General features: G+C 40.2%; 1 protein-coding gene across 2 annotated transcripts in view; it reads left to right on the top strand.

Moving 5' to 3' along the window:
- The first annotated feature begins 303 nt into the window (after positions 1–303).
- The window catches only part of HDAC2 (histone deacetylase 2), a 30,982-nt gene continuing 17,114 nt past the window's right edge, over positions 304–14,171 (top strand). Inside the window, exons 1-3 of one of the 2 annotated variants that reach the window (XM_011935038.1) lie at positions 304–821; positions 11,802–11,914; positions 13,230–13,347. In XM_011935038.1, the coding sequence (XP_011790428.1) occupies positions 770–821; positions 11,802–11,914; positions 13,230–13,347 (283 nt within the window). In that variant the 5' untranslated portion in view covers positions 304–769. Of the gene's footprint in view, positions 822–959; positions 1,194–11,801; positions 11,915–13,229; positions 13,348–14,171 lie in introns of those variants that run through there. The other variant, XM_011935037.1, reaches the window with a different exon arrangement.

Below are 14,171 nucleotides of genomic sequence, written 5' to 3'. Positions count from 1 at the left end.
ACGGGTCAAAACAATAATAATGATAATAAATAAATAAATAAATGAACAAACGACAAACGAGAAAACTAGGCTACCAGGCACTGGGGCGATGGGCCGCAACCCGGCGCGGTCGTGGGCCCGGAAGGGGCGCGGGAGTGGGCTCTCCCCGCCGGGCTCGCGGCACGTGGTCGGCTCGGGCGGGAGCTTCGCGGCAGTGGGGGAGGGGAGCAGCGTGGGACGCCGACCAGCGGTCCAGACCGCCAAGGCTACGAGGTGCCGACTGCGCAGGCTCGGAGAGAGGCGCAACTACTGCGTGCAGACTTGAGGGGGGAGAACGTTCACCCGGCTGCACGCTCCCTGGATCTACTTGCGCAGCGAAAGCTTGTCTTCTTCCTCATTTTAAGACTGTGTATGGCGCCGCCTTGCGCAGGTTGTTCACCCTAACAGGGCCTCTAATCTCCAGCCCGAAGCGGCCCCCTTCTCCAGCCGTGCCCCTTCCTCCCCCGCGGAGACCGCAGTGGGCGCGCCCACCTCCCTGCGGCCTCCGGAGGTGGTTTGGTGGCCCCCTCCCCTCTCCAGTGTCGCTAGTTGGTGCCGCTGCCACCCCCGGTTCCGAGCTTTCGGCACCTCAGCCTTCCCGGCGCCCCCTCCTCTCCTCCCACCGACCTGCCCTTCCCCGCGGGACTACCGCCCCCACGTTTTCCTTAGCCCTTTTCTCTCCCGGCCGAGCCGCGGCGGCAGCAGCAGCAGCAGCAGGAGGAGCCCGGAGGCGGCGGTGGCCGGGGAGTCCATGGCGTACAGTCAAGGAGGCGGCAAAAAAAAAGTCTGCTACTACTACGACGGTGAGCTGCGGGGCCGGTGTCCGGGTGGGCGCGCGGGGCCGGGCGCTGGGTTCCGCGGCCGCCGTCGCGAGTGGGCGCCGGAGCTGAGGGGTGGGAAGGAGGAGGGACCGACATTTGGCCGCATCTTAACCCGTTCCCGGCCCGGCGCGGTTAGAACGAGACCGTCTTCCTCGCGCAGCACCCGCGGCTCCTGCGGGCGGGAATCGGGGGCTGCCCCGCTTGTCTCCTGCCTCTCCAGTGTCGTCCGTGCCGTCCGCAGCCTCGAAGGTGGCCGCTGCTGGGGACGGCGCCGGCCTACCCCGCCTTGGTGGTGGCGGGGAAGGGGGCGGCCCATTCTCTCCTCTCTCCCGCCCACCATTGGTGGCAGCGCAGGTTTGGGGTGCCCCGCGTAGGCTTCCTATCCCCTCGACGCGTCCCCCGCGAGGCAAAATTTCTACTCCGGCCTTGACTCTACACAAAGCCCCGCGGCCGCGAGAGCTCCGCCCCTCCCGTCCCCTTCCCCCCTCCTCGCCTGCTCGCCTCCCCTCCCCTGCGTTCGGTCTGGCCGGAGCGTCTTCTCCTTGGTCGGCTTCCACTCTTTCCCCGGACCCCTCCTCCCGGGTGGGCGCTGGAGAGTAGTTACTGAGGCTGGGGGCTCAAGTCTGGCATGTGGCTTTATCACACCCATGTTTTGCGTGGGCTCCAACCCTCTCCTTTGTTCGCTGGATTCTTTGAGCGCCTCTTTCTCAGGATTCAAATGGAAGGGCTCCACTTCCTCAATAATAGTTCGGGTTTTCCAGTTTCAGGCAGAAAGCCTTCGCAGGAAGTAAGAGGTGGTAGGGAGATGGTGGAACTGCTACTGCTTGTGTTGTAGATCAGACTCGATGGGCCCTGGCTCGCCTCTGAGAGAGGTGGTTACCACCCACTTCTTTGTTGCTCTTTGTTCGATCGGGAAGTCGACCCTGCTTTGGGGATTTAGAGAGCATTGGTATCTTGCAAAGGCTGTTCCTAGGTGGTGGGCGTCCTGGTGTGGGAAAACTTTGAGAAGTGGGAGAAGTGCAGAAGTACTAAATATTCTAATAAGGTAAATTTGAGCTCACCGTGTAGTGAATGACGAAAGTCAGATAATTTAATTTTAAGCATTCTATAATTTGGAGTATGAGCAGTAATACTAAATCTTCGAATCCTGTTTCCTGTGTTTCCTTGCTCAATGGAGTAGTAACCTGTTTTACAGATTTCACAAAGGCTTGGTAAATAGTTTCTAGTAGGTTACTCGTGAGAAAAGGGATTCCAAAATTGAACAGAGAACCTATCCTAGGCTCCTCGACCTGAGAGTCCTGATTTGTATGAAGCAATACAAATTTTGGAAGCTGTTTCCTACATTTGGTGTGTTGTAAATCACAGTATCTTAGAGAGGTAAGACCCTAGAGCACCAGCTTAGAATAAATCTGCCTTTAACTTGTAAATGGCCGTACTATCTCTTTTTAGTTAAAAAGGATTAATCTTTTAATGACTCTTGCATATAAAATAACCACCTATGTCATTTGGAGAAAATCTGAAATCTTACAGAAGAAATCTGAATTGTCTGATCTGCGATAGCTAGGACAGAATAATAACCCTACTTTTAAAAAATGGTTTTTCAGAGGACCAGATATGTGTTACATAAATTGATTTGAAATTATGCCATCGTGGAGGGGTGGAGATGGAAATACATTTTAATTGCAACATGATTTACATTGCATATTTTGGGTTATTCTTGCCCTGCATTCCCTGATCAAATTGGAAAGGAAGTAACCCTGTGTATAAGTTAATTTGTAGAATTACCTTGTTTATAAAGTTTAGAGATTTATCCTTGTCAGGGCTTGGAGTAAAGAGGAAAGGTTTTGGGTAGGGAAAGTGGTACTGAGGTTCTTCTGGAAGCTGTCAGTTGCTGTTGGTAGTGATGGACTCTGATGAAGCAAGCTGCTTGTAATTTCTTGTCACTACAGTGGAACCCTAGAACCAGGAGCGTACACTTGAGTAGCAGTTTCTGAACAGCTCTCTTGTCCTGGGCCCATTTGTGATGATCTTTGTTGTGTGAATGGGAGCAGGCACTGGTCCCCGGGGAAGGATGCAAGCTTGATAAGTAGGGTGGAAATACTTGTCTTGTGATTATGACTTAATATAACACTTTATTGTAGCCCATCCACCTGCTTTACCTGATGGCCAGCAACCAAGTGAATAGCTGATAGTTTGGAAATCTCTGGTGGGTTATTTTGTCTTTTGTCTGTGACTCACTTTTTTAAAGTGGAGTTCTTAGTTGCTTATATTTCACATAATCTGAATTTTTGTGGGAGTTAAAATATTTTGCAGAGATTATTAAATTGTATAGGTATTATGCTAATTATTAATATGTGATAGCGTGCTGACTTCATCCAAAAACTTACATTTTTATTACCAGAGAACACTGTTTTATCAGCTTATAAAAGTGGCAATACTAATTCTTTTTTTATTGTGAGAAAAGAATGCAAGGAAAGGAGCTTCTATACCTATGTGACTTTAAGGTATATAACATGGATTGGATTGGGAATGGGTTATATCTGTAGTAATAGGGTCTGAATTATTTGCTAGCCTAGGTTAGATGGTTTTAACTTCTTGGTAAAGGAAGTAGAAGGAAGAAAGTGAGTGAAAAAGAAAAAGGAGGGAAGTAGCAAATTCTATAACCATAGGAATCCTACCTTTAGGCTTCCTGGGGCTATTAGGCACACTGAGCCTCTTGGCCTCACAGAATGTCTGCCACTGAGGCTGTTTGCATCTTTTTTTTTTTTTTTTTGAGACGGACGAGTCTCGTTCTGTCGCCCGGGCTGGAGTGCAGTGGCCGGATCTCAGCTCACTGCAAGCTCCGCCTCCCGGGTTTACGCCATTCTCCTGCCTCAGCCTCCCGAGTAGCTGGGACTACAGGCGCCCGCCACCTCGCCCGGCTAGTTTTTTTTGTATTTTTTAGTAGAGAATGAAAGAACTTTTAAAGATATACATATTGTTCTCTGCACACGTTATGTAATCTTCAGGTAACTGTTTAGGTCACTGAAGTGTTGGTCCCAAGGGAACCTTCAGACATTGATGGATTAGGTATCCTTAAACCTTTGAGGAAAAGTAAGAGAAGTTATTACTTCTGTGACTGTAGCTATTGACCCATGCCTCCAAATTCCCAAAAACATACTTCTAAATCATGTTCATTCTTTATACACTGGAAGATCATCAACAATCTGTAAAATGATACAGCTAATTAGATAGTCACTAAGATCCCTTCTGGGCCTTAAAACGATGTGATTTTTCTCTACTTAAATATAATTAGCAGCCAAGCTGTGTTAGGCTCTAGTTATAGTACTCACATTTTTAATACTTCATCTAGACATGTTTAACTATACTTTGTTTTGAATTAATCTTGAGGCCAAATATATTTAGTGCCTGTTTTTATGGTGTATACAGTATAATAGGGTTTATATACCTAATTTATGTAACTATACACTAATTGCTCTGTGCTTTTCTTTTTTTTACTACTCTGAGAGGGATGCATAATCAGATTTGGAGACAAGTGGTCCAGAAAAAAGCAAAGACTGTATACAGATAAAACTATATAAACATAAAAGTTGTGAAGATTAGACCAGGTGTGGTGGCTCAAGCCTATAATCTCAGCACTTTGGGAGGCCGAGGCAGGCAAATCACACAAGGTCAGGAGTTCGAGAAGAGCCTGGCCAACATGGTGAAACCCCGTCTCTACTAAAAATACAAAAATTAGCCAGGTGCGGCAGCAGGCACCAGTAATCCCAGCTACTTGGGAGGCTGAAGCAGGAGAATGACTTGAACCCAGGAAGCAGAGGTTACAGTGAGCCGAGATAGTGCCATTGCACTCTGGCCTGGGCAACAAGAGCGAAACTCGGTCTCAGAAAAAAAAAAGTTACCAAGATGATACCTCCCAATGTACTTCTTTAGCAAATTATAGAAATTCTACTTGGCAGTCAACGATTGTCAGATTTTCTTAGACTTGTATTTAGGAGTGGTACCGAAGTCTTTTGCAGAATAACCTTTAATACAACTGCATAGATTCTTAGCTGTAGTATAAATCTTTATTATCCGTGAAATAGGTAATCATTTCTTTGGAGGCAAATAAGTGCTAAATTAATTACAGCAGCAGTTTGTAAATACCAATAATACTAATTACACAATAAAATGTGACTAAATAAAACTGAAATTTTCCTGTACTTCTCTTTCCCCCAGAAATCTTTTGCTTCTCTTTTCTTTCAAATTTTACCTCATCAGAGATGCTTTCTCCTATTACCTAAGTCCCTGTTACTGCCTTATTTTTCTTCCTTTCGGTTGTACCATATAACTTTGTCTCTCCTCACTATAACATAAGCTTCATTAGGACAGTCTGTCTGTTTTGCTTGTGTCTGTATCTTCGCCAACTACGTTTAAAAACGTAGCTTTTTTTTTGGAGTTAGTAATGAAGAAATGATTAATTCCTTATACTTTTTTTTTTTGGAGATGAAATTTTGCTCTTGTTTCCCAGGCTGGACTGCAGTGGCGTGATCCCGGGTCACTGCAACCTCCACCCCACTCCCGGGTTCAAGCAAATCTCCTGCCTCAGCCTCCCAAGTGGCTCAGATTATTACAGGCACATGCCACCATGCCTGGCTAATTTTTGTATTTTTTAGTAAATACGGGGTTGTACCATGTTGCCCAGGCTGGTCTCGAACTCCTGACCTAGGTTGGTCCACCCGCCTCAGCCTCCTGAAGTGTTGGGATTACAGGCGTGAGCCACTGCGCCCAGCCAATTCCTTATTAGAACACTTTCATATAACGTTCCCTCTAATTCTTGGAACTCCTCTGGACTACATTTAGGTAGGATGGGTGGCATTTTGGCATTTTTTGTATTGTTTAGATGAAAACAGATTCACATTTCTGTTTGGTGCAGTCTACCACTTTTCCTTTTCCACATTGACTCTAGTTTTAATGTCCAAGGAGAGGTCAACATCCGGAATCTTTATTTTTCTTTTCTCCTTTTCAAAGAGTTTCCTCTGCTACCAAACAAACAAAAATCCTTAACAAAAACTTTAAATACTTCTGTTGACAAATCCTTAAAGGAAAACACTTGGGATTGGAGAAGGCATCTCTTAGGGAATGTTAATAAATTTAAACTTGGAAGAATTCAGATAAGTCTAAGAACTTTTTTGTACCGGTTAGTAAGCCTTATTCCTCTGTATTTCAGTAGCAGTCTGCTTATAGTTATTTGTTCATTAAGCCAGCTTTGGGTTCAGACATATCAAATAGGCTTAAAGTTCCTACTGTGTGCCAAATAGACAAAAGATTGCTCAAGTCCTAAGAAGGAAATAAAAGACTGCAGGTATAAAGTAAGAGAGGGGGCCGGGTGAAGTGGCTTACACCTGTAATCCCAGCACTTTGGGAAGCCGAGGCGGCAGATCACGAGGTCAGGAGTTCGAGACCAACCTGGCCAACATGGCGAAAGCATGTCTCTACTAAAAATACAAAAAAAGGTTAGCTGGGCATGGTGACGGGTGCCTGTAATCCCAGCTACTTGGGAGGCTGAGGCAGGAGAATCGCTTGAACCTGGGAGGCGGAGAGGTTGCCGTGAGCCGAGATCATGCCATTGCACTCCAGCCTGGGTGGCAAGAGCAAGACTCTGTCTCAAAAAAAAAAAAAAAAAGTAAAAGAAAGGGGACCTTTGATAGGGTAATCAGAAAAGGGAAGGCCTGAAGGAAGAGAATGGGCCAGCCTTAAAAAGAGTTACTACATAAGGTATTACAAATAGCAAAGCCAGATAGTTATTAATAGAACTTGGTGCACTTAATGGGAAGGAAAATGAGGAAAATGTGGAGTCTCATGTTAGTCAGTAAAAGGTGGGACTGCACAAAACTGTGTAGTAAGAAATTTGACTTTACCCAGAGGTGGAAAGCCATTGAAAGTTTTTCAAATACAATGCAATTATTTCTCTTCACATAATTGGTAAGGAGATGTGGAATATAGGCTGGAAGCAAGAATGGAATGCGTATTAGTCCATATAAAATGTAATGGTTGCATTTTAGATAGAAATAGACACATTTAAGAGAGGTTTGGGCCTCACACCAGTAGAACTTTTTGATGGATTAGAAATGGAGTTGGAGGTGGATGGTGGTAGAGAAAGCATGACTCGTAAGTTTCTGGATTGAGCAGGTAGGTGGTATGTGGTACTTACTGACTAAGATTGGGAATACTAATAAAGAGCTGTTTTGAACATCTTGTATTTGGGATCCTTATTGAATTCAAGTGAAAAGACTGAGAAGAGAGTTAACCTCTGTGAGTTTATAATCCAGAGAAGAGAGTCTAGACATAGAAATTTGGGATTTCTCAGTTTATATCAGGTGAAGTATTGAGACTGAAAAAGATACAGCATAGACAGACAACGGGTCCCAGGACTTAACTCCCAAGAGAAGAGAATTTAGGGCAGAACTATTGTTCACTGATGAACCCAAACACTTAGAACAGTACCTGCTTGGCACATGGTAGGCTCTTGATTTATTAAATGAATGGATGAACTGAAAACCCTTGATCTTTAAAGGTTGATGGTGGAGTGGCCTTGGGCTGGGAGTAAAATCCAAGAAAATGGTATTATGGAAGCCAAGGCTCCGAATGTCTCCAGGAGAAGTGACTTCCTTGAAATATGTATTAAAGATGTGTTAATATGTATAAAAAATGGATAGTGGGCTAAGCAGTCTGGAAGACGAAAATAATACACTTTTTTCTTTTTTTGTGTTTTTTTTCTGAGTCTTTTTTTACAGTCAACTTATCTTTGGGTCTAAAGGTACATTTCACAGTTCTGAAACCCAAAAATGACCTGAAAATTGAAAAAAATTTTGGTAACTCATTTGGAATCAAAATCTTAACCTGAATCAATGTGAGGCTATTTATGATCTTTATTCCACTGTGAATACTGTGAATATTCACACTTTTTTGCCGCAGAAATATTTGTATTTGATTATATCATGCCACCCAAACTCTAGGCTATTACATAATATATGTTAGGTGTACCATATCTCTACAAAATCTGAAAAAGTGTAAAATTGGAAACATATCTAATTTCAAGGAATATGGATAAGAGATTGTGGACCTTAGTAGACACTTCCATTCTGTTAGCTTCTTGAAGAGTGAGCAATTTGTAAGTTTGCAGATAAATAATTCTTTACAGTAATTTCTTTGCATTGACAATTAAAGTTTGTTGTGTTCAAGGAACCACCTTGAGCTGATTTTTCTGGATGTTTATTTTATTGGTAAAGTATTTTTATGTAAAGGTTGAGTATCCTTTATCTGGATTCTTGGGACCAGAAGTATTTCAGATTTGGTGACGTTTTGCAATATTTGTATTTACCAGTTAGCATCCCTAATTCGAAAATAAAAAATTTGACATGCTCCAGTTAGCATTTGCTTGACCATTAAGTTGGTACTCAAAAAAATTCAGATTTTGGAACATTTTGGATTTCAGATTTTCAGATTAGGGATAATCAATCTGTATTTTGACGAAAATCAGTAACGTTTAAAATGCCCAAATTGTTAATACATTACTGACCATGTAAATGATGAATAAAAATTGTAGGGTCTTAAAACTTCTTAGCCTTTTTATGCTTCATGCAAAAGTGGGCCAGGCACAGTGGCTCATGTGTGTAATTCCAGCACTCTGGGAGGCCGAGGCAGGCAGATCACCTGAGGTCAAGAGTTAGAGACAAGCCTGGCAAATATGGAGAAACCCCGTCTCTACTAAAAATACAAAAATTAACCGGATGTGGTCAGGGACCCTTGTAATCCCAGCTACTTGGGAGGCTGAGGCAGAGAATCACTTGAACCCCAGAAGCGGAGGTTGCAGTAAGCCAAGATTGCGTCACTGCACTCCAGCCTGGGCAACAAGAGCGAAACTCCATCTCAAAAAGAAAAAAAAAATGGATGCCTGCAAAGTAGCCATCTAGAGAATTGTGAGACACAGAATTAGTGGGAAAAAGTTGGAGATGGTTATTTTATAACCCCTTTGTATTTTAGAAGAATTTTTTTTTTTTTTTTGATACAGAGTCTGTCTGTCACCCAGGCTGGAGTGCAGTGGCACGATCTCAGCTCTAAGGTTCAAGTGATTCTCCTGCCTCAGCCTCCTGAGTAGCTGGGACTATAGGCACATGCCACCACACCCGGCTAATTTTTTGTATTTTTAGTAGAGATGGGGTTTCACGGTGTTAGTCAGGATGGTCTCAGTCTCTTGACCTCATGGTCTGCCCGCCTCGGCCTCCCAAAGTGCTGGGATTACAGGTGTGAGCCACCGCGCCCAGCCAGAAGAGTTCTTGGTTAACCAAATAATTATCTGTAGCTTGGCTGCCCTGTATGCATGTATCATTTAGGTTCTTTGTGGGACTGGGGTCCCTAAATTTCAACAGAAAAACTTGTTGAAAGCTATGCATATTCGTATACAATTTGAGGACCCTATTAGTAAAAAGTAAATACTCTGATATATTAGGTACATAGTTTCTTGTGTTCATTTTCTTTAAATTAACCAAGACCCAAAGCCTTTATTTAAAATATTTATATTTCATATTATGTCTGTTTTTTTTCAGCCTTCACCCTGCCATTTCTAGTGAATCTATAAGTGCCCTTGGCATTCCGTGTTACTACTTAAGAACATAAGCTGTGAGCTGCCCTGCCAGAGTTTGAATCTAGCTCCTTCACTTGCTAGCTGTGTGACATAGGCAGTATTACCTGACTTGTCTGTTCCTCATCCTTCTTTCCTATTATACAATAGGAATAATGTAATAATACCGACATCATAAGTTTATTGATAAGATTAAAAGACATGTGAAGTACTTAGAATAGTACCTTCTCGTAAGCACTCAACAAGTGTTAATTACTGTTTTTTGTTTTTTGTTTTTTTTTCCAAATACACTTGTTCAGAAATTGCTACTGTAGTCTCCAATTATTGGGGCCTGGGGCTTTTCACTGGATTTTCAGTGTGCGCATAACTAGAGTATTTGATGTTATGACGTGGTAGATGTTAGAGACATTTCATTTGGGTAATTCTTACACAGAGGCAGATAGATGGAAGTTAGTGTTTAGTTTGTGTCTTTTCTATTTTAGGTGATATTGGAAATTATTATGAACAGCGTCATCCCATGAAAGCTCATAGAATCTGCATTTCTAGTGAAGACTAGACTTTATTTTTACTTTAATGATTTCTTTAGTAGTGATAATTAAGAAATGCCTTCCCTTGTATTAACTTAATTACATGATGCTTTATAACACTAGTGGGTTTTCCATATCTAAGAATTGAGGAGACCAGCTGCTTTCAAGGAACTGTATATCCCTTGTATTGTCATGGTGTAAGGTAGAGCTTTATGGTAGATTCTTTCTTAATAGGTAGTTTATTTTCTGCATTCATTGCCTCTTAATTATAATTGCAGAGGAATGTTGCAAAGGGCCATGGCCCTGCTTTGCTAAAGTCTATATTGTTTCTTAGCCTTGTTGGCACCTGCGTTTAAAAAGGTGACTTTCCCTTTAAAAGACCTTGTGTATATGAATTGTTTTGAGAAGAGAGCTGTGTTGAAAATGAAGTTAGGTAAAATTAGAAGTATGATATCAACAAAAGCAAATATTTGTGTTATTAGACGCATGGATTTTGTAAAAGCTGATTGCTTCTCCTGGACTGTTATCAAATATGTAGAAGAGAGGACAAAAAAGTTTTGGGGTTGTTTCCATTAAACAAACAAAAGGTGTATTTAGGGAGGACTTTGAAAGATTTAGTGGATAAATTGCATTCTTTATCCTAGGTTTTATTGTAATGTATAAATCTATGTTGAAATGATAGACTTCAAACCATTAAAATAGCTTGACTCTCCTGACCCTGTGGGGGATTGGTTCCAGTACCTCCACAGATAGCAAAATTCATAGATGTTTAAGTTCGTTAAATAAACTGGTATAGTATTTGCATATAATCTATGCATATCCTCCCTTACACTTTAAATATCTCTAGATTACTCATAATACCTAATACAATGCAAATGCAGTGTGAATAGTTGTTCCACTGTATTTAGGGGAAGATGATAAGGAAAAGAAGTCTATACGTGTTGCCAACAGATACCACCATCGATTTTTTAAAAATATTTTCAGTCCTCAGTTGGTTGAATCCACAGATATAGAGGGTTGACTTTATATATTTAAGAGACTTCTTGTTATTTACTATTACAAGAAACACTGGAGCTTTACCTAGAAGTACTAATTTTATTGAAATTTAGTTGATGAAAGTCTGTGATTTTGGTGTTATTTTCTCTTTTAAATCTTATGCATAAGTTTAAAGACGTTGTGATATATAAGATGCCATTTAAAAAGACAGGCTAGGAATTACAACTTTTTAGTCATGAAGAATGAGACAGTATTTTTATCACCTTGCAAAATGTCATGCTGTGTCTTAGCGGAGCAAAACCTCATTTAGGACCTAAATTTCAGTTACCAAAACTTCCCTGATGGGCCTTAATATGGACACAGTGTGTTTTAACATGCAAAACGCCAGTGATGAGATTTCTGAAATGCCAGCAACGCATCCAAGAAGCAGTATTTGCTGAAAACATTTTAAATCATACCAGTAAAACTCAGAGAACTTACCATAAGCATCTGAATTTGCCAGAGAATACTGAAAGCAGGCATCACTTCAAGGAACAGAAATTTTAAAAACTGGGGGTAACTAAAAATCAGAAAAGCTTGCTTTCCTTAATCTACAGATAAATGTAGTGTGTAATAATGGAGTCTTCAGCTGATGAAAGTGTGCATAGCATCTTGGTCATCTGATACAGTTTGAAAGTTGCAAAATCTAAGTTACTAAGGTTTTAAATATATTTTGTTAAGTAGTAAATGCCTTCTAATGATAGATATACATAAATTGAAATAATTCATGGAGAGTCTCTTGTCTGTATTGTTTAGTTTGTGTCTTTTCTCTTTTAGGTGATATTGGAAATTATTATTATGGACAGGGTCATCCCATGAAGCCTCATAGAATCCGCATGACCCATAACTTGTTGTTAAATTATGGCTTATACAGAAAAATGGAAATATATGTGAGTATTCCTTTTGATACATATTCAGCACTGATTTTTTTTTTTTTTTTTTAGCTACTGTGAAGCTTTGTTATTCCCCTTTTGAGGGCATTTAGCAGATGAAAAGATCTGGAAGAAAACAAACTTCTTTTTTTGTTTTATTCTTAGGAGATGAATAAGAATGAGAGCTATGGCCTCTTTTTTCGTCTTCCTTTAACCATTTAAAAAAGTTCCCCATACCCTAGGCTTTCATGTTTCTAGAGAACAACTCCGTATAGCATATTAACTATTTTTATTACAATCATTGGTAACCTGCCTGTGCTGCTTAAAAAACTTTTTGTTTTATTCTTAAGAGATGTATAAGAATGGGAACTATAGCTTTTTTTTTTCCATCTTCCTTTAAGCATTTAAAAAGGTTACCCCTACCCTAGACTTTCATGTTTCTGGAGAACAACTCAGTATAGCAACAACTCCAGTGTGGCATATTAAGTATTTTTTTTTTTTTTTTTTTTTACAATAATTGTTAATCTGACTGTGCTACTGAAAAGAGTTGACCTGCGGCTGTTACAAAATAATTACACATAAAATTAATCCCACATATATTTACAGGGCATATAATACATATAGAATACTGTGTTAGTGGCCAAGCATAGTACAGATAACACAAGTGCAACAGCTGCCTTAATGTTTTTGTAGATAAAGATGAGGGTATGTGTAAACAAATACAGACACAACAATTATTTTGGGAGAAAATAAATATTTAAAGCAATTAATGTTAGGCAGTATATGTGAATATGTGAATTTTCAGTTACATGTAGACATTTAGAGAAGAGGGGAAGTTAGAATAAGACTCAGTCTGGAAGTCTTGTGGAAGAATTGTGTCATATGTGAAATTGAGCTCTTCAGAACAAAGAAGATTAGGATAGAAGAAAGGACGAGAGGTCATGAACAAAGATTTAGAATTGAAAACTCGTTTAGTGAGTGATTTCATTGATGAAATCACTGGATGTTTTATCATGGAAAAGGAGAGAAAGTAGAGTTTATGAACATATGGATTTGACTTTTTACTCGACCTATTTCCACTAAAATAAGGAGTGATTAAATCATAGTTGATATGCCTGTGTAATGCTTTTAAAGGAGTTTGAATTAGTTTTGAAATTGATTACTGTTTTCTAAAACACATGTATAAGTTTGGGTTGGTTTTGGAATTTATATATTTTGTTCCGGTAGACTTAGTTCTTTTGAGGGGACCATTAGGAGAATTTGTATATTTGTTTGATAATACTGATATAACCAGTTGTAATTCCACAGTTCTGACATTTATTTCTCTTCACAGAGGCCCCATAAAGCCACTGCCGAAGAAATGACAAAATATCACAGTGATGAGTATATCAAATTTCTGCGGTCAATAAGACCAGATAACATGTCTGAGTATAGTAAGCAGATGCAGAGATGTACGTTTCTAAGTAAAAAGTATTTTCACATTGATAAATGTAAATTAGTATTTTTAGGAGCTTCGAATGATCCAAATCTGAATATTTTTCCTGTTGGTCTAATATGTTACAGTTATTTATTTACTAATTTGAAAAGTCATTGTAACGCTACTAAAGCTACTTAAGAAAAAAAACAAACCTATGTGAAGCTTACTGGTTCATGAAACTGCTGTTTGGATATTGTTCTATTCCTAGTTTGCTCCCCTGGTAACTTTGGGTAAATACATATTGGTAGGGAGACCTCACTCCCTTGCTCCCTTGCTTCAAAAAACAAAAACAAGATTACACTTTGATTAGCCTTAGCTTGACATATACCTCTTGTCTTCTTTTTGTGTACTTCAGTTAACCTGGACTATAATACACATCTCTTTTTCTTTGTTGAGATATTAGTGAAGCTTTTGATTCTACGTAATGTTTTCTTGTACAGGTTAAAAGTATTTTATTTTGAGAGATTGGTAACAAATTGGCTTGAAGGTAGAATGCAAAAGTCAACTTAAAATTATTGGAACAGTATCTTAAAGCTTGATACTGAAGTTCATTCTCATTAGTGTTTGTATTGATTGACTTCAGTGATGATTATAATACTAAATTAGTGTAGGTGCTAGACATCTCATATTTACAACCTCATATACATTTCTACCATATCTTGTTTGATTTGTTATAATGCTACAATATAATTAGAACAGATAGTATTTAATTATTATTTTTTTTCAATGAAATTTCCAACTTAGACGCAAAAGAGGCATGGGTAGCCCTTGGGCAAACAACATAACAGGATTGATTTA

This window comes from Colobus angolensis, unplaced genomic scaffold (genome assembly GCF_000951035.1).
Source record: "Colobus angolensis palliatus isolate OR3802 unplaced genomic scaffold, Cang.pa_1.0 Scaffold14, whole genome shotgun sequence".
NCBI lineage: Eukaryota > Metazoa > Chordata > Mammalia > Primates > Cercopithecidae > Colobus > Colobus angolensis.
Note: the sequence above shows the minus strand (reverse complement) of the source record. Positions and strands in the feature narration are given on the sequence as shown.